The sequence below is a fragment of the Beta vulgaris genome, chromosome 2 (genome assembly GCF_026745355.1).
Source record: "Beta vulgaris subsp. vulgaris cultivar EL10 chromosome 2, EL10.2, whole genome shotgun sequence".
NCBI lineage: Eukaryota > Viridiplantae > Streptophyta > Magnoliopsida > Caryophyllales > Amaranthaceae > Beta > Beta vulgaris.
In genome coordinates, this window is record NC_079203.1 from 36,105,711 (window position 1) to 36,125,772 (window position 20,062).

Below are 20,062 nucleotides of genomic sequence, written 5' to 3' on the forward strand. Positions count from 1 at the left end.
TATGTCCCTCAATTATCTCTCCTCCGTTAACACTCTACTATGCCACCCTATGCAAGAGTAGGGAATCATCATTCTCCCTCTGCAACTGCCATTGAAGGTGTTGAAATATTTTTGTTCAGTTTAGTGATTACAGAATTTGCAAGCCACAAACTCTCTCCTCGAATTATATATCATGTGTCCAAGAAGTCCTTGTAGCCACTACACATCGCATTCACATTTCACCATTGTTGAAGGGGAAGAGAAATTTCAGATTTGGTGAACAAGAATCCTGTTGAACCCTAGTTTTGATAATGACAAAGAAACAAAGGAACAAACTAAGTAGTGAACTAATGAGTTATTTAAGTGTATGGTGTTTAAGGTATCAATAAAAGGAACTGGGAGAATACGAAGTCAAGGAAGAATCAAGAGAGGATTTCAAAGGCTAAGTAAAGAAGTTTCTATGTTGATACTGGACCAAGCATTGGATCAAGAAGAATGAGAAGTTAGGCGTTTTATTTTCTAGTTCCAATGTAAAGGAACAAAGAAAGAATGGTAAGGAACAGTGGTAGTCTATTTGAGAATGAGAGTTTGTTCCTTTGTAAGGAACAAACTAAGTGGCACTAAACGAATATGTTAAAGGAACTTAGTTAATAAAAGGAACTAAACTTAGGCGTGCAACATTATAACGGTTAAAAAGATATTTGGTAGTCATGCCTAAATATAGGAAATTAGTATATCTATGTCAAATAATATATCAGTTTTAAAAAAAAATCTGTTTAAGAAAAGATTTTATTTTTCGGAAAAATAAGAAAATAAATATCCGGTTGTTAGAAAGATTTTATTTAAAAGATATTATTTTCTTAAAGATTAAAAATTCAGTTTTAAAAATAAAAAGAGTTTTTATAAAACTGATTTTCGGATAAAGCTCAAGGAACTCCTATTACTTAGGAGTAATGGCTGAAAAATATCCACGTTCATTTATAGTTCAGGGATCATGGGACATGATGTGAAACGTGTTCCTTAGGGGAAGAAACATCATGGGTTAATGGACTAAAACATGTACTCGAGTTTTAATCCCACGTTCTTCATGATTAACACTATAAATATGGAAGTTTAGATAAGTTCCAAAGTGTGTCTGACTAAGTAATTAAGTGAGTTTAACTAATTAAGTGTCAGTGCCTTCATTCTCTCATAATAGCCATTTGTTCTTTGCCTTCTTACTCTAATTCCACTAAGCTTATTTTGATCAATTGTATTTTGGTTTTTGGGGTAAGGGAACTTTGAGTGAAGTTCTGTAAGAGAAAGGCTTTGAGTGAAGCTTGTATGTGTGAGAAAACTTCGAGTGAAGTTGAGAGGAACTGCTGTTAGGGAACAGTGGCTCAGGAACTTGGGTTTAGGAACTCAAGGTGTGGCTCGAGTTAGAATTAGGTTGTAACAAAGTTGTTTGGCCTAATTAGTGAAAGTGTTGAGTTTAAAATCCCTAGTGATCGAGGTTGTTTCTTCTTGTTGGGCCCAAGAAGTTTTTCCTCGTAAAAATCCCTTGTGTTCCTTTAGCTTGTTTATTCGTTTAAGTTTTGTAGTGTTCCTAGGAAAATAACAAATCCTAAATTTGTTGAAGGGCAAGAGAGATTGCAGATTTGGTGGGCAAAAATGAATTGGGGAGCTAAGGGTTTTATAAAAGGAATGAAAGGGAAATAGAGCTAGAAAATGGAGGGAAATGAATTATAAGTTGATGGAGGTAAGCTAACTCACGATTAACAGCAAAAAGTTGACAGTTAATGACGGAAAAATAGAAAAGGTTTCATCTCGCATTTCTTTTTGTTTAAGGTTATAAGTTGCAAAAAAATTAAAAGGTTGTTTTCGCAAAAACGCGACTATAAGAAGTTGTTTCTAACAAAAAAAACTCATAAATAAAACACTTCAACCGTATAATAAAAGTCAAACTAAATGTCTTACATGCCGGAACAAAACATGGCCTAGCAACACAAACTAAGTTAATACGTAAAAGTCAAACCACAAAGTCACCCCATAGAGTTAAACCCCAAAGGTTAACTCTAAAGTTTACAACAAATCTCAAAATTTTATTTAAGAAACTTTCATAAGTCTTAGAGCTCATAAACACTAACAATAGAATAGCTTATCATTCGCACTCTCACGCATCATGATCTCCCACGCATCATGATCTCCCACCTAAAATATAGTTATAACTTATTAACATAGGTGACTGCTCGCCAAACAATACATAAGTAAAGATCGATCATCACAAAATCAATATGGCATAAGTCACGACCAATATTAAAACACGTAATCGGGAAAGGTGAGTACATATAGTTTAAGTATCATAATAAATAAACAACTTAGCATGACACTACTGTATTGTAGTCAAAATAAATAATATTAGAACAAAACATGACTCTAATAATAACTTGATTAATTAATTTAGGTTATTGATTAAACAATGAATGAGTTGTCTAAACCAAAACCAGACTTTAATAAAAAGATGGTGCAACAAGCATGATTCTATGCCTCCAAACACTATTGATACCGACGAAATTATTTAAAAAGAGAGACATGTTGATCAAGCGGTACTCGAAAAGTCATGAGTTATCACCATGGACTCCAGCATCTAGTGTTCAGTACGACAAGCGTGAACAAATCTAGAGTTTGATTGCTCATTCTATTTCACTTTGAGTGATTAATTTATTAAACATTAACCAACAATAACAATAAGTACAAAACACACACCAAAACCAACCCTCGAAGACTATATTTTATCTTTGATTAATAACAATGATCACATAATATAGCAATTCCATAACCATTAATCTTTTAACCCAAACAATGGAATAAATCAACATTAACCCAATGTCATTAAGACATATGTTCCAATTAATCCATCATAATCGACGATAGCAAGTTCAAATTTTTTCCTCCGTAGAACATGTATTTCTATGACTATTACTATGAAATTTATAAATGAAGTAGTTAATGGTGGGGGTACCATTTTCCTTTTTGGAATGACGAGTGCAGTATGCATTCTTAATAAAAGAAATTTGTCCATTTTTCGAGGTTTCAAGGGGACGTGGAAACACATAAGAGCTCTTGAATGGAATTCAAAAAGAGATGAAACTTCCTTCGGTAAGGGTAAGACATTTGTCGCAAGACGAATAGGTTGGTTCCTGTCATCTTCACTTGATTCTGCTTTCTAAAAACCCACATTTAACTTACCACAGCCCACATGTTATAAATATTAAACATGGAACAGTACACACACACACACACACACACACACACACACACACACACACATATATATATATATATATATAGAGAGAGAGAGAGAGAGGAGGGTTCTTGTGAGAACACCTCCTCTATGTGAGAACACTTTTTTATGTGAGAACAAATCTGGACCTTTAGATGTAATCTAATCTAACTATTCTAAATACACTTATGAGTAATGATATTTTTGTAATTAGGTTTACCCTTACTCCCCTTCTTCCCCATAAACTTTCACGTCTATGGCGTAATTTTTTTTCTCTCTCTAGGTTTTGCACAGCTTTCTCTCTCCTCTATGGCGGCATTCATGGAGTAATTTTTCAAAGTTTTAGTTCGATTTTTTGCGGATTCCACACTATTCTTTCCATAATTCAAGAGGTTTTATTCGAAATTTTTAATTTGATATTCTTGACTTGCAGATTTTGTTCGATTTTTTTTTATTTCAATGCAGATTTTTGTTCGATTTTTGTGTTTGATTTTGTTCGATTTCAATGGCGTCATTCATCTTAAGTGCAAATTGTTGTTTGAATTTTGTTTTCTTACTATATGATTTATCCTTTTTACCAACTTAAATGAATGAATGAAAGTACAAAACCTTCCTACTTCATCAACCAGAAAAACAAAAAAATATTATAGTGGTATTGATTGAAATTTTGGTATTCCACATTATATCGTTTCGATTATAGTCACGTTATCACCATACATGATCAACGCATGAAAAATGTATATCATGTTCTAAAATACTGAGCAACATGTTCTAGATTAATGTATATCATGTTCTAAAATACTGAACAACATGAAGTTTGAAGTTAGCCACAAATATCTCTCCACCGTTGACAATCTTAGCTTCCAATTGCATATAGCAAGCTGCCACAGCTTCATCATCATTTAGCCCAAGCATTTTGAAGTTAACAACATGGTTTGACTCGGTTGATGATGGCACGGTCGGCACACCCCTCTCTCCTCTGAAAAAGACGAAAGAGAAACCCCGTTGGAACCCCTTTTGAGAAGATGGGAGGTCCAACACCGACCGATACCCCCTCCTAGCCTGGAAGCACCATGAACCTGGTCCGTGCTTGTCAGCCATCATTTCAACCAGTTTGTACATGTGACGCCAAAAAGTCACGATTGGCTTAACCCCAATGATCTCACATATGACCTAAATGACTAATATTCCTCCCCAAGAGTTAGGAGATATCTGGCCCAAACTGAGGTTGTAGGCATTCATCAGGTCCTTCTCGAACTAGGTTAAGGGAAACCTAAGGCCCATCTCCATAGCCTTGTAGTAAAAAGATGTACATTCCGGAGGAGAGGCCAAAATCGCATGACACGCATCCGGTCGGCCAAAAGATATGGATCCTTTATTTGAAATCTCGCGGCTCGGCCTCGAGGATCTTCTGGAATAACCTTTATCAGTGAAGGAAGGGGAAATTTTGAGCCTGGACCACCCTTTGGATCTAAATCTGGATATTCGAATCGGCCAAATGTAGACGCTTCACCTTCATCGCCCGGCATAGTTATCCTAAATACACCATCAAATAGATACTGGTCTAAGTAACTCCTCGAAGAATGATAAGCCAGGACATCTCCCAAGGAAGGGGGACGGTGCCCTCGGCCTCCTCCTCTACATGCGAAGGAGTACTCGGGAGAGAGACACCATCGGGCATGACCGAGGGATCCGGGCAACGTATTAAAGTTGACACCAGCACCATCCCCATTCCCTTTACCTCCTCGGACAACTTGTAAGGAGGTGAAGTTGGGGGTGTCACTGACTCGGACCAACACCCCATTATTTATCAACAAAGGGGGTTGATCGATTTTATTAAAAGAAAAGAAACAGGACTTAAGCAAAAATCAAAAGAAAAGCGTACCTGGTCGAATGAAGACTAAACTCGGACTTAGAGAGAGAAGGAAACTTGAGAGTGGAGAGAGAAAGAGAAGATTTCAGATTTTAGAGAGAGAAATACTGAGAGAAATGATCTCCAAAATCTCTCTCCCCCTCATATTTATAGACAACCTCGAAGAGTGTGCCACCCCACGTCCGATAATGGACTGGGACCTGCCTTTCGAATCCCTTGTTTGGCCTTTCCTAAGAGGCCCAAATGCATCTACTGGCCCAAGAGTCAGGGTCCAAAAAAATTGAAACGTCACAAATACACACCCATTCACTAGAAGTCGAAACATCTCAAAGGTCTCCCACATCCAAGAATCCACGCACGCTATGTGACATTTAACGAATATCAAGAGGCTACCCAGCTCGTCAGCTCGATATTGAGTTCACCAGCTCAAGACTGGTCATCCAAGGCACCTACTCGGACCAGCTTGGGGCTCATTAGCCCCTCATCCGAGTGGCGTCCAACCTACTCGGCCCATAGATACCTTCATCTCTTTGGTCGAGCCGCTTTCTTAGCCAAAAATGGCTAAGTAAAAGAAGGCACCCACTCGGACAAGCTTGGGGCTCATTATCCCCTCATCCGAGTGGCATCCAACCTACTCGGCCTAAAGAGACCTTCGTCTCCTTGGCCAAGCCGCTTCCTTAGTCAAAATGGCTAAGTAAAAAGCCAGACCTATACCCCAAAGCATCACTGGGTTGGCACTCCACCCCTCTCTCCCTCTCGGGAGACTGGATCTACACTCCACCCCTCTCTCCCTCTCGAGAGACTGGGTCGGCACTCCACCCCTCTTTCCGTCTCGAGAGACTGGGTCGACACCACCTCTTTCTCTTCCTCGGGAGAGACCGGATCGGCACCACCCACCCCTCTCTCTTCCTTGAGAGACCGAGTCGGCGCTTCCCCCTCTCCCTCTCGAGAGACCGGGTCGGCGCTCCCCTCTATTCCTCTCGAGAGACCGCGTCGGCACTCCACGTCTCCACCACTCTCCTTCTACAGGGACCGGGTCGGCACCACCCCTCTCTCCTCCTCAGGAGACCGGGTCGGCCTTCCTTTCCCTTGGAGGATCGAGTCGACCCTTGCCTTTTCTCTTCGAAATAGGGCGGATCTTCCTCGCTTTAGAGGCTGGGTCGGTCCGTTCTTCATCCCTTTTCCAAGATTGGGTCGGCCATTGCTTGGCCCCCAGCCATCCAACTCCTCAAATCTGAAGAGTTCAAGTGGATCAGGGTCCTGCCAGGAGTGGGCCACACTCAGCTAGAATTCCATGATCCCCCACCCCTGGCGTGGGGCTAATTGTTCGGGCTCATTTTCAGCCATGGCCCAATAAGGTGACTTCTGCACTTGGCCTTAGGAGGCCCACCCAAGTGGGTGCTTTCCAGTTGTGAGTGCCTTCCTGCTCATTTACAGTTGGGGGTTCTAGAGCATTATAAATACCAGCTCCCTTATCAATGAACATGTATTGAATTCTCACCTAACAAATGAAAGCATCTCTCTCAAGACTTTCTCTCTCTAGCTTGATCATCAACTGACTTGAGCGTCAGAGAGGCGATCCCCGAACCACCTCCGGGGTAGTCTAACCTCATCTTCTGCAGGCATCCGGTGTGCGGACCATTGACTCTGGACAATGAGATCTAACCCGATACCTAATTAGCACATTTTAGACATACTTAATTTCTAAACATAAACAATATATAATGAGATATCAATTATATTTTAATTAGTTAGGTTTTTATAAGTCTGTCTTTCTTATCTTATCTGATTTGATTTTATCTTATCTTATAAAATCTTAGATAAATTAAAATAAGTTGAATAGAACGGACCCTAAGTCAAACCATCTCGACTCACATCATTCACATCCATATTATGTTGTCCGAGAGGATCACCTACAACCTACCCAATACCCATAGATAATAAAGTGTAGGGATGCACAGTTTCACACGAAGCAGCGACGTGGTGAGAACTTTTCCGTAAAATATTAATTTGACACCTCACTAGTCACTCCATTTCCACTTTAGCCAAGTCACGACTTAAAACTAGCTTACTATAAAGCCTCTCACAAACCCTATCATTTCTCTTCGCCTCATTTCTCTTCCCCATTTCTCTCTCTTACTACTGCGGCTAGGGTTTTTATCAGGTCAGCACCTCGTTTTCTCTCTCTCTATCTTTACGATGAATTCAATTAGCTTGTTGTTCTGCTACTAATCTGGTTACATTTTGTTTCTTAATTGAGAAATGGACTTGATTTTTCTTTCTTCTTTCCAAATCTTGCTTTTTGATTCTGTACTTTTATTTGTTTAGCTTCAAATGCTGTTATCTGACGTACTTTTTAGATCTGATCAAAAAAAGTGTAGAAAATTTCAAGTAGTTGTGGTTTATTGTGGTAGATTTGATATTGTCATGTGATTTCTTATGTTTTTGCTGTTCATGTGTTGTAGAATTATAATGAAAATTACTTCGTTTTCTATGATTTATCGGAGGTTTGAATCTTGTCTGACCTTGCCATTTGAAATAGACAAAAGGTTTAAGAATTCAAAATTTAAAGATTTTTGATAGTTCTTGAAGCAGTTGGTGCATTTAGCTGATGCATACTGGAAAATCAAGAATTGTAGGCTTTCCTATAATCGTGTTTGTAGGATTTGTCATCCATAGCATTAGGAGCTCTAATTTTGCTTTGATTTGCTGTTGCCGAATTTGATAATTTCGGATCTTTTGAACTTGTGCGTGTTTATGCAAGAACTTGTGGTTGATGCTTAAGTATTATGTATATTTATGAGGATACTGTTTCTATTATATGCTAAAAATGTGTGGTTGATGCTCAGGTATGATGTATATGTATTACTATGCTGTTAGTAGTATCATGAGTCAATTTTGAATAATTAATGGTATGCAATGTCACTTATGAAGAGTTCGTTGGATCTTGGTTATGATTCTTGTGGTCTCGATGGAGGCCATGATGTATTTTCTGTTCTGAAGTTTTGTAAACATGATATATTTATGTCGTGTCAGTATGTTACCAGATTTCAGTTTGTTATTCCATAAGCTACCATAATTTGGAGAAAATTCACTAACAGATGCTGTATTCAGCTGCAAATTTTTGTTGCTTTTTGTTGTTGTGCCTCATCTGGATCTTGATGATATTATATGTTATGGACACTTAAAATTTGCACTAATAGGATTTTAAGCTGAAAGTTATGTTCTCTGTTTGCCAACCTTACCCTTTTTTTTGTATTCTCTGTTTTGATGATGAACATGTGGTTTGTGAGGCTTGTTGCATTGTTTTGTACCTATGTGCTAATTTTTTTGTTCTATCTGCAGTTCTACTATAAGAGGTTATCATGGGTAAGGAAAAGATTCATATCAGTTTGGTGGTCATTGGCCATGTCGACTCTGGAAAGTCAACCACCACTGGTCACTTGATCTACAAGCTTGGAGGTATTGACAAGCGTGTGATCGAGAGATTTGAGAAGGAAGCTGCTGAGATGAACAAGAGGTCCTTCAAGTATGCCTGGGTGCTTGACAAACTTAAGGCAGAGCGTGAGCGTGGTATTACCATTGATATTGCCTTGTGGAAGTTTGAGACTAACAAGTACTACTGCACAGTCATTGATGCCCCAGGACATCGTGACTTTATCAAGAACATGATTACTGGAACCTCCCAGGCTGATTGTGCTATCCTCATTATTGACTCCACCACTGGAGGTTTTGAGGCTGGTATCTCCAAGGATGGTCAGACCCGTGAGCATGCACTTCTTGCCTTTACCCTTGGTGTCAAGCAAATGATTTGCTGCTGTAACAAGGTATAAATTACCAGTCTTTCTTTTATATGTCCCTATCACTGCTTCTTGTGTGATTATGTGATTTCCTTGATTGAATATTTCTAACTCTTGGCTTGTTTCTCGGAATAGATGGACGCCACTACCCCCAAGTACTCAAAGGCTAGGTACGAGGAAATCGTGAAGGAAGTCTCCTCATACCTCAAGAAGGTTGGTTACAACCCTGACAAAATCCCATTCGTTCCCATTTCTGGGTTTGAGGGTGACAACATGATTGAGAGGTCCACCAACCTCGACTGGTACAAGGGACCAACTCTTCTTGAGGCCCTTGACTTGATCAACGAGCCAAAGAGACCCTCAGACAAGCCCCTTCGTCTCCCACTCCAGGATGTGTACAAGATTGGAGGTATTGGAACGGTGCCCGTTGGACGTGTTGAGACCGGTGTCTTGAAGCCTGGTATGCTTGTTACTTTTGGTCCTACTGGACTGACCACTGAAGTTAAGTCAGTGGAGATGCACCACGAGTCTCTTCCAGAGGCTCTGCCTGGTGACAATGTTGGCTTCAACGTCAAGAATGTTGCTGTCAAGGATCTCAAGCGTGGTTTTGTGGCTTCTGACTCAAAGAATGACCCCGCCAAGGAAGCAGCTAACTTCATTGCTCAGGTCATCATCATGAACCACCCTGGACAGATCGGAAATGGTTACGCCCCAGTTCTGGATTGCCACACCTCCCACATTGCTGTTAAGTTTGCCGAGCTTGTGACCAAGATTGACAGGCGTTCAGGTAAGGAGATTGAGAAGGAGCCCAAGTTCTTGAAGAATGGTGATGCTGGTATGGTTAAGATGATTCCCACCAAGCCAATGGTGGTGGAGACTTTCTCAGAGTACCCACCCCTTGGTCGTTTTGCTGTCAGAGACATGAGGCAGACTGTCGCTGTTGGTGTCATCAAGAACGTCGAGAAGAAGGATCCAACCGGTGCCAAGGTTACCAAGGCTGCCCTCAAGAAGAAATAAGTTGTTTGATCTGACAGTTGCAACATGTGATGTAGCGGCTGAAAGTTGAAGGATTCTTGAGTTTTTTTTTTTTTTTAAATTACAGAGGAACCGGTTATAAGACTTGAATTTTGGCATTTGTGACATTTGAGGTTGATACTTTGTTTAGCATTAGTGTAATCACTGTTGTCTGGTGCTATTTATCTGGATTATGCGCCTGATCAATTGTGACATTGTTCCCCCCCTCTCCCTTCAAAATTATGCACCTTTCAGATATTTTTGAGTTTTTTCAAAAAAAATTCTGTTTCGCTGCTGCCACCTTGAGATTTCGTTCACGCTGCAATTAAGGTCGTAAAAAGACAATGCCGCATGATCTGTTGCTATATTTGACAGTTTGAGCCAGTAAAATATACTACTCCTGGTTGTTTGCAACGAAGTTTTTTTGAAATTAATTTTTTTTCGAATTATCACCAAGTCCAATTTGATCTCACCCAACTTGTTAGATAAAAAACTGAAATACTTTATAATTTTTTTAATCTTTCATACTCTTGCAATACAGGTTCGTCAACGTGTATTTATCTTACCTTAAATATATCTAATTATATATTAGTAAAAATTATAATGATTATTTTTTAATAAAGAAATTATTGAGATGAATAGATTATGTATGATTATACTAAGAAAACTTTAAATGATTTTCTCGAATTGTAAACATTGTTGAGATTTCAAGTGCAAAAGAAAAAATACTACAAAGGGAGTACCAAGTAAATGACATGCTAGTATTTTAGCCATATAATCCTTGCACCTTATTTTCCAGTAATTTCTGAATAAAAAAATATTAATTAACTAATCTTTAGAATTTTAAATATTATAAAAATAATAATAACTAACATTAGAATTCTAAACATTGGCCTATACAATATGTATTCAATCTGAATTAGTAACACATTTTAGAAAAAGTATCATAAATTGATTTTGATTGGACTTTAAAATTTATCCCGATAACTTAGGGATTTTTTAACATGCACCCAAGTGTACCATACTTATGGTGCTTATGGTACATTTAAGGCTTTTTTTGTGTGCTCATTATTCATTTGCAACCTCCAAATGAGCGTAATCACATAATGGGTAGACGTGAAAAGTTCTAAATGAGTAGAAAATATCCTTAGATGTACCATGCACACTATACACCCGAATGTATAACGAATGCACTCAATAACTTAAGGTTCTATCTTTCAATTAAAAATAACCAACTTTGTTATATAAAGTATTAGGTAAAAAGAATTTGGCCTCCTCTTTGATTGCACTCCCCCTGTTTCCTGAAGATCTTCTTTCTTTCCGATTAAGTGCGTTTCCAGAAAATCTTCCTTCTTTTACTTTATTCCTTATTTGAAATTTTTTTCCCTTTTTACCCTCTCATGTTCCTATCATATGGTCCACCATTACATTATTAATTCAATTTTACTCTCTTTCTCTTTCCTACTTTAATCCCTTTTTATTTGTTTATTTGTCTTAACTCCATTTTCTCTCCTACTTTACCCACTCCACACCCCATACAAATGGATCTTCCTTGGTATCTGTAGGAACAGTAACAAGGAAGATCTTTAGGAAACGGAGGGAGTACTATTTAATGTTGATTTTGAAAAAAAATATTAAAATGAGAAAGTTAAAAAACTTGCATATCTTTTAGATGAATATTTTTTTAAAACATTGACAGGAATAGTCCTAATTGTACAAATGTGGAGAATAATTGTGTTAACATTAAGTTAGGTTAACCTGACATTCAATATATATAGTGTTTTATACAGGCCTATGACTAGTTACAGACTATTCTATTCTTTTACACATATAATGTTATCTAATACACCCCTCAATCTTTACGGGGTGATACAACGGATAGATTGGTACGATTTCTAGTAAACAAGTCAGTAGAAAGACCCTTAGTAAAAATGTCTGCAACCTGAGACTGTGTAGGAACATGTCTAACAATAAGACCTCCCTTGGCAACCATTTCTCGAACAAAATGATAACCGACATCAATATGTTTGCTATGATCATGATGAACTGGATTAGCAGTGAGATACGTAGCAGAGACATTGTCACAATAGACAATCACAGGACGACGGAGAAAATGGTCAATGTCAGCAAGAAGTTGCTTGAGCCAAATAGTTTCTGCAGCTGTGTAGGCAACAACCTTGTATTCATCTTTAGTGGAGGACTTGGAGACAGTAGGTTGTTTTTTTGAACGCTAGGAAATTAAATTCTTCCCAAGAAAAATAGCATAACCAGTAGTAGAACGCCGTGTGTCAGGACATCCTGCCCAATCTGCATTAGAATAGGCAATAACAACAGTAGGAGAGCTGCTGCTATATAAGTAAAGACCATAATCCAAAGTGCCCTGCAGATATCTGAAAATTATTTTCACAGCATGAAGGTGAGTAGTACGAGGAGCATGCGTAAACTGAGACACCATATTAACAGCATAAGCAATATCGGAACGAGTCATAGTTAAGTACTGCAAAGCACTGACCATACTACGATAATCTGTGGGATCAGCAAGAAGTTCTCCATCAAGTAGAGACAATGTTACTCTAGAGAACAAAGATAGTAACTGTTTAACTATGAAGATGGAATTTACGAATAAATCAGAAACATACTTATGTTGAGACAAAAATAAACCAGAGGGAGTATGCACAACCTGCACACCTAAGAAATAATGAAGATCCCCTAAATCCTTCATAGCAAATTGAGAAGAAAGAACAGAATGAATTTGGCAACAAGAGGAGGACTACTACCAGTAAGGACAATGTCATCAACATATAATAGCAGAATAATGAAATGACCACGATATTTTAGAGTGAACATAGAAGTGTCACAACTGCTGCACTTGAAACCAATAGATAAGAGAAAATTGCTAAACCTAGAAAACCAAGCTCGAGGAGCTTGTTTCAAACCATAAATGGACTTACGAAGACGACAAATTTGAGTAGGTTTAGATGGATGAATAAAACCCGGAGGTTGACGCATACAAACCTCTTCATTGAGAAAACCATGAAGAAACGCATTTTTGACATCTAACTGTCGAATAGACCATTTGAGAGAAACAACAATAGTAAGAACCAATCGAACATTAGTAGGTTTAACAATAGGACTAAAGGTTTCAAAGTAATCAATACCTGCCTACTGATGATTGCCAAAAACAACAAGTCTGGCTTTGCACCGCTCCACAGAACCATCAGAATAATATTTAATCCGATAAACCCACTTGCAACCAAGTAAATTCTTATCATAGTTGCGAGGTACCAACTCACATGTGTCATTATTAATCAAAGCATTATATTCATCTAACATAGATTGACGCCAACGTGAGTCTTTAGAAGCTTGTTTAAAATTAGTAGGTTCAGACTCTACAATTTCAGTGTTTAAGTTCATTAAGACACGAGGCTTAGACACACCATCTTTAAGACGGGTAACCATGGGATGTTTATTAGCAACAATGGTAGACGTACGAGGCGGGGAGGGTGTGGGAGACACAGGACTAGATGGCGCGGTAGGAGAAGGAGACTTGAGGAGAGTCTCACGGGCAGCAGCTGCCGTGGCTGGGCCAGCGCACGCTGGGGAGCCAACAACGTCGGTAGGCGGAGAGGCTAGGCGCTAGTGATCCAGCAGGTGTGACAGGCGAGCGTGCTGGGAGAGGGTGTGTGTCAGCTGCCGAGGGGTAGCCAACGGGCCCAGCAGAGCTCGGCAGGAGGATGTCGCTGCGCCCAACGAGCGCTGAGATGGTAGCGCGCCTATCAGACGACGAGACACGAGAGACGAGAGAGGGGGGACGGACCAGCTGAAGCAGGAGAGGAGGTATGGGACGCGGAAGTCACACGAGCAACATTTATTGGGGACCAGTCATGAGTCAGGACCATGGGAGAGGTGTAAGGCACAGAAGATGCGTGACCAATCAACTGACGATACGGAAATTTATGTTCATGAAAAAGAACATGACGACTAGTGAAGACTTTATTGGTAGTAGGATCAAAACATCGATACCCTTTATATTCTAATGCATATCCAATAAAAACATAGGTTTTAGACTTAGGTTGTAGTTTTTGATTTTTAGAGTTGAGAAACAAAGAGAAGCATTCACAACCAAACATTTTCAAAAAATGATAGGAGGGAGGACGATGAAACAACTTTTCAAAAGGTGAGACACCCACTAAAACCGAGCTAGGCAATCGATTGATAGTGTAAGTGGTAGTATATGATGCATGAACCCAAAATTCAGCAGGAAAGTCAGAATGATAATCATAGTACGAGCCATTTCAATAATATGTCGATGTTTGCGTTTTGCAACACCGTTTTGAGCTGGAGTATGGGGACAAGAATTTTGAAAAATTATGCCATTGTCAATGAAATATTGTAGAAGTGGAGAATTATCAAATTCCCGACCGCCATCACTTTGGAAAATTTTAATTTTGCAATTAAATAACTTTTCCACCATCTTTTGAAACATAAGAAATTTAGAATAAACTTCCGATTTTTGACGCAAGGGATAAATCCATGAATATCGCGAAAAATCATCAACAAACACAACACAATACTTAAATAATTGGTTGGACAATACAGGAGATTGCCAAAGATTACTGTGAATTTTATATAATGGATGTGTAGAAAGATGTTCAACAGAATCAAAAGGTAAACGATGTATTTTTCCTAACTTACACCCAACACAATCATCACGAAACTTAGAGGTACATGTGATAGATTTATTTGAACATAAGGATCCTATAATGCTAGAAGAAGTATGTCCCAGACGAGCATGCCAAATGTCACCGGACTCCTTAGTGGCTAGGAAAGCAGGAACTGAAAACTCAGGAGGGACAATGCTGGGCTGAATAGGGTAGACACCTTGCTTACTAGTTCCCTAAACCAGAACCTCCCCCGTTATATAATCCTTAACATAAACAAAATTTTTATCAAAACTCACAACACAATCATTTTCATGACACAACTTGTTAACAGATAATAAATTATGTTTTAAGTTAGGAACATGACATACAAATGACAACTGGAGAGGACGACTAGTAGTTTTTAATGTTAAATTTTCAGTAATTTTAATAAGGAGTAAGTACCATTACCAACTATAACAGAACTAGACCCATTATAAGGAGTTTTAGCGGAAAATGTACCATCCTGAGGGGTCATGTGAGATGAAGCTCCCGAATTCGAGTACCAGACTGAATCATTAGCTTCACCACCAACAGACAGTGTAGCTAAGGCTCGAGTGACACTTTCAGAGGAGGAGGGAACAAAGATGGACTTGAAACGTTGGGGACAATAGGCAGCTTGGTGACCTGGAAACCAACATAAATCACATGTATCGGAAGTAGGGGTAGAGGTTACATTGTTACTTGATGAATTACTCCCTGCAGACGACAAATTATTAGTAATATAATCTATACAAGGCATACTATAGGATGACAAGTTAGAATATTTACTCATACCATTGTAGCGTCCCCGATTAGCATTATTGTTGTTGTTTCCAGGGCCACGAGAATTATTATTTCCCCCATTTCCACCATTGTTACCTCGAGCATTCTGATTATTGTTACCACCATGATTATTATTACCCCCAAGATTCCTATTATTTCTTCCCCGATTTTCCCTCCAGAGTTAGACTTGGTGGAGGAACTTGATCCAGAACCAGTAAATTGAACAGCAATTAAGGCATGATGAGAGGAGGAATCAGATCCATCCCTTGAAATTTTCAATCTTTGTTAATGAAGGAGCAACTGAGGCCTTAGATCATCAAAACTTATAGGGAATGGATAATGCAACAAGGTAGTAACACTATGATCATATTCAGAATCACGATCTAGACCAAAAAGGGTATACTGAACTAAATCCGGATATGACACAGGGCATTGTATAGCAGCAAGAGAATCAACAATAACCTTTATTTCCCTTAAATAACCATCCATAGTTTGAGAATCAGTCTTTTTAATTGTTTATGCTAAAATTTGTCTCTCACGACAGAATTAAAGTTTGGGACGATTTAACCAGATTATGGGTACGACAATGCAAGGAACGAATGCAATGGGGATCAAAGGGATGAACACACAAAGATGGTGACGCGGAAAACCCCAATGAAGGTGGGTAAAAACCGCGGGTGGATATGGATCCACCAATCTACTATTGGTGACTGCCGCTACAGATTAGTGACAATCGTTACAACTTATGCTCTCTTTTTCTCTAAGTACAAAAAATGTCCAGTAGTCTATTCTAATGATATTCGTTTTGCTTTTCTATGTTCTTTGCCATATCTTTCTCCTTTGGCTTTTTCTAAATGAATGCACTATTAATTTCTTTGATCATTACAATAGTAACCGCTCCTTGATTTTAGGAGATTATCTTAATCAAAGCTTTAACTTGCCGGAATTTACTTTCCTTCTTCAAGTGAGTGATTCTCTCCAACGGCTACATGAGCTGAATTGTCGTCGGATAATACACCTTCCTTTCTTGGACAATTGGTTACTAATCTTATTTTGACTTAATCTTCTCGCCTCTCCGTCGCGTCTTAGTGTCAAAGTCCCTGCGTCATTATGTCAATGTCATCCTGCAAAATTCAGCCATAACATTAATACGAGTCAAACGTCCCTTTAACTCCATAGAACGAGCCATACTGGCATGCATAAATCTAGACTGTAATCTATTCAAAACATCAACAGAGGTGTGCAAATCATGAACGTCCACAAACACATCACACGATAAAGTAGCAAAAATCCATCATTTTACTTGCTGATCAATACGCAAATATTCATAAAAGTGAACATTAGGAACAGGGCCGTTCCTGAACATTATTGGGCCCGGGGCAATATATGAAAAAAGAGCCCCTAATGCATAATAAATTTAACAAAATATGCAGGTTTATAGGATAAAAACTATTTGAGAATCGACTAATTCATGTTTATCAACAACTATTTCTTCAAAAAAAAAAAAAACTTTTTCATTTTTATATGATTAATAATTTAATATATATCTAATATTCACTCCTTTCTAGAAATTTGTACACTTATTAGGTCACGTAATGTAAAAAATAAGTTCTAGTGTTGTTATCAAATGTTATTTTTATTTTTTAAAAAAGGTGTATGTGATAGGAGTTGGTGGGTATCTTTTAGTGAAAATGAGAGAAATCACATTATAATAGTTGGACCATGTCAAAAACTACTGAAATGAAAGAAACAAAAAACAAAGTGTTCTGACTATTGTGGGACGTATGAAGTAGCCTTTAATAAACTATATAAACTAATGACTTGACGAATAAAATCGAAAATAAAAAATATATTTTATCACCCAACACCTATAAAGAATATTAAGAATCTAAGTATTGGCTTTAGGTTGTAAACATTATTTTTTTAATAATTTACAATTTCAATGTATATAAGATATAAAATCATACTGACTAAAAAAATAAAATAAAATAATATGGTGGTGGAAAGGAAATGAAGAAGTTGGAAATATTGTAAAAGGAAAATTTAAAATAAAAAGAAAGTAACAACTAATAAAGAACATCTTTGCCAATTGCAAAAAAAAAAAAAAAAAAACAAACAAACAAACTTTGCCAATTGCACACAAAAACAAAAAGAAAAAGAAAAAAAATGGACAATTGCAATAAGAAGATTCGAACCATTGACCTCCTGCGCTCTCAACTTTCCCACATGAACAAACAAACACCATCTTTCCACCACAAGATATATGCAATACTCATGCTGGATTAATTACTTAACCAAATTCAAATTTATGGGCCCTGGGCGGGCGCCCCGCCAGGCCCGCCCCAGGGCCGGGCCTGATTAGGAACAGTATTACCAGATTCATCAAGTACAGTAGCAGGAGGAATAATAGCAGTACTATCAACAATGCCAAGTAATTGATGAGAAAGCAGCAGGCATATTTTTTGGGTTTTCCATAAAAGATAATCCTCAGGAGAAGATAGAGTAATGGTTACCAAGTTCGTAAGATTAGGGGCCGATAAATGCGAAAGAGTGAAAGCAGCCGCCGAGTTGAACGACGTGGGGTTGACGCTGTAGGGCAAGCCATGAGTGAGCGCCGGTGGAGAAGAAAAGGTGGCCGGTTGCGCGGCGCTGGTTGGCGTGAGCGGCGTGGAAGCCGGAAAACTGGGCGAAAACCAGGGGGAGACACGCGAGGAGGAAACCGATGAGCCGATGTTGTGTTCCGAAGTCACGTGGCCAGACGAGACCCACGGTTGAGAGAAGGAGCCGTTATAGTGCGCAGCTACGGCGGCGGCGGCGGACGACTAAGGTGGCCTTAGGTCATGCGACAGGCCGGCGTGGGAAGGAAACGGACCGAACAGGTGCGGGGCAGCGGAGGTAACTGCCGGCGAAGGCAACGGCGGACCGGAGGTCGACGCCGGCGGTGTGGCGGCCATGGAAGAGGAAGTGGCGGCCGAAAAATCCATCAGGAAAGGAAAATAATTTTATTTTTGGTAGAGGAAATTTTTTTTTAGAAAAACCTTGGCTGTGATACAATGTACAAGTGTGGAGAATAATTGTGTTAACCTTAAGTTAGGTTAACCTGGCATTCAATATATATAGTGTTTTATACAGGCCTATGACTAGTTACAGACTATTATATTCTTTTACACATATAATGTTATCTAATACTAATCATAAAAGTTCGCCATTTTCAGTTTCAACTAAGGATTATTTTTAAGTAATCCTAACTTTGAGGTGTGTCTTTGGGAAAAAAAAAGAAGTAGAAAGCTACTTACAGAAACTGAATGTTATAAAATATAACGTTTGAGAAAAGCTACCCAAAAGCTATTTGAAACTCCAACAGCTACTCCAACCTCTACTATGTTAAGTCAAAACACTAAAAGTTAGTGCAAAAGTTGTTGCCGAACCGGCCATAGTTTCAGTCAATTGGTTATCTATTCAACAAGTAAATTTTTTTAAAGCGATCTTCTTCCTCCTTTCCTCTCTCCTCCCTCCCTTACCTATCCCTCCCCTGCCACCATTTTTCCTCCCCTGCCACCCTTCTCCTCCTCTTCTCTCTTCCCTGCCACCCCGTCCTTCTCCCTCTCTTGTAGTCCAAAACTGAGTTAGAAAGAGCAAGAAATATTAGTGATGTCCAAAGAACATTAGATTGACAGGAACTCAGGGAGACACTCATGCAGTCATATCACAATTGATTAAAAGAATTGGTAAGATCTAGTAATATTGGAAAAGATATCAGAAATTTAATACACATATATATGCATTGCACTAGTTGGATACGGACATACGGTAAGGAAATTCATTTTTGTCCTGCATTTCATGACAATCGTACATCAATTTCATTCTTGGATTCTTAATCATAACTGCGGTTACATACTCTTGCCTTCGATTCAACTAAATTGCAATTGTTAATATTGTTGCCTTTACTGATGTTGCAGTAATGCAAATTTTTTTTTTTAAGGTTCTGATGGGGCCGTTATGTTAGGCAATTATGAATTTAATCGCAGTTGTGCATTGCGCTGCTTCTAAACCAGGTTAGGGAAAAGAGGAGGGGTGTGTTTCGGCGTAAGCTTTTGAGATAGCTTTTAGAGTTTTGACTCAAACAAAACACTAATTAAAAAACATGAGAGTGTTTGGTTAAATAGTAGCATGAGCAATTTTTAGTGGTAGAAGTAGTGTTTTGGTAGTTTTTGTCAAAAGCTATAATTTGTAGCTTTTGTTGTAGTGTTTAGTGGTGTATATAGGTTTTGACTAGTTATTTATAAACAACTACTTTGACAGCTTCTTTTTACCGAACATCAACATATTATAACGCTACTTTGACATCCAACATCTAAAAGCTACACATCAACTATTAACAGCTAAAAGCTACCGGTGCAATTACCATTGCCGATGACGCCCTTAATGTAAAACCCAGACTTTTCGTTTATCATATGTAAAGTACATTTATCATACACCCGAGTATTTATTTGCTCATTTGACACTTACCTATTTTATGATTATGTACCATGAGCATAATACATCCGGGTATATGACAAAAATTCCATCATATGTATATTGAGTATTGACAACCCTAATAATATCCCACGCCTTATTTTGACGTATTCGAATTCTCAAATTCACAAGGCATTCTCCTATTCAGAGTATC

The 20,062-nt window shown here is 38.5% G+C and overlaps 1 protein-coding gene across 1 annotated transcript; it reads left to right on the top strand.

Moving 5' to 3' along the window:
* Positions 1-7,133: 7,133 nt before the first annotated feature.
* Positions 7,134-10,135, top strand: LOC104886833 (elongation factor 1-alpha). Its single transcript, XM_010671358.3, has 3 exons — positions 7,134-7,278; positions 8,460-8,941; positions 9,050-10,135. The coding sequence occupies exons 2-3, from the start codon at positions 8,480-8,482 to the stop codon at positions 9,929-9,931; spliced, it is 1,344 nt and encodes a 447-aa protein (XP_010669660.1). The 5' UTR covers positions 7,134-7,278; positions 8,460-8,479; the 3' UTR covers positions 9,932-10,135.
* Positions 10,136-20,062: the final 9,927 nt, after the last annotated feature.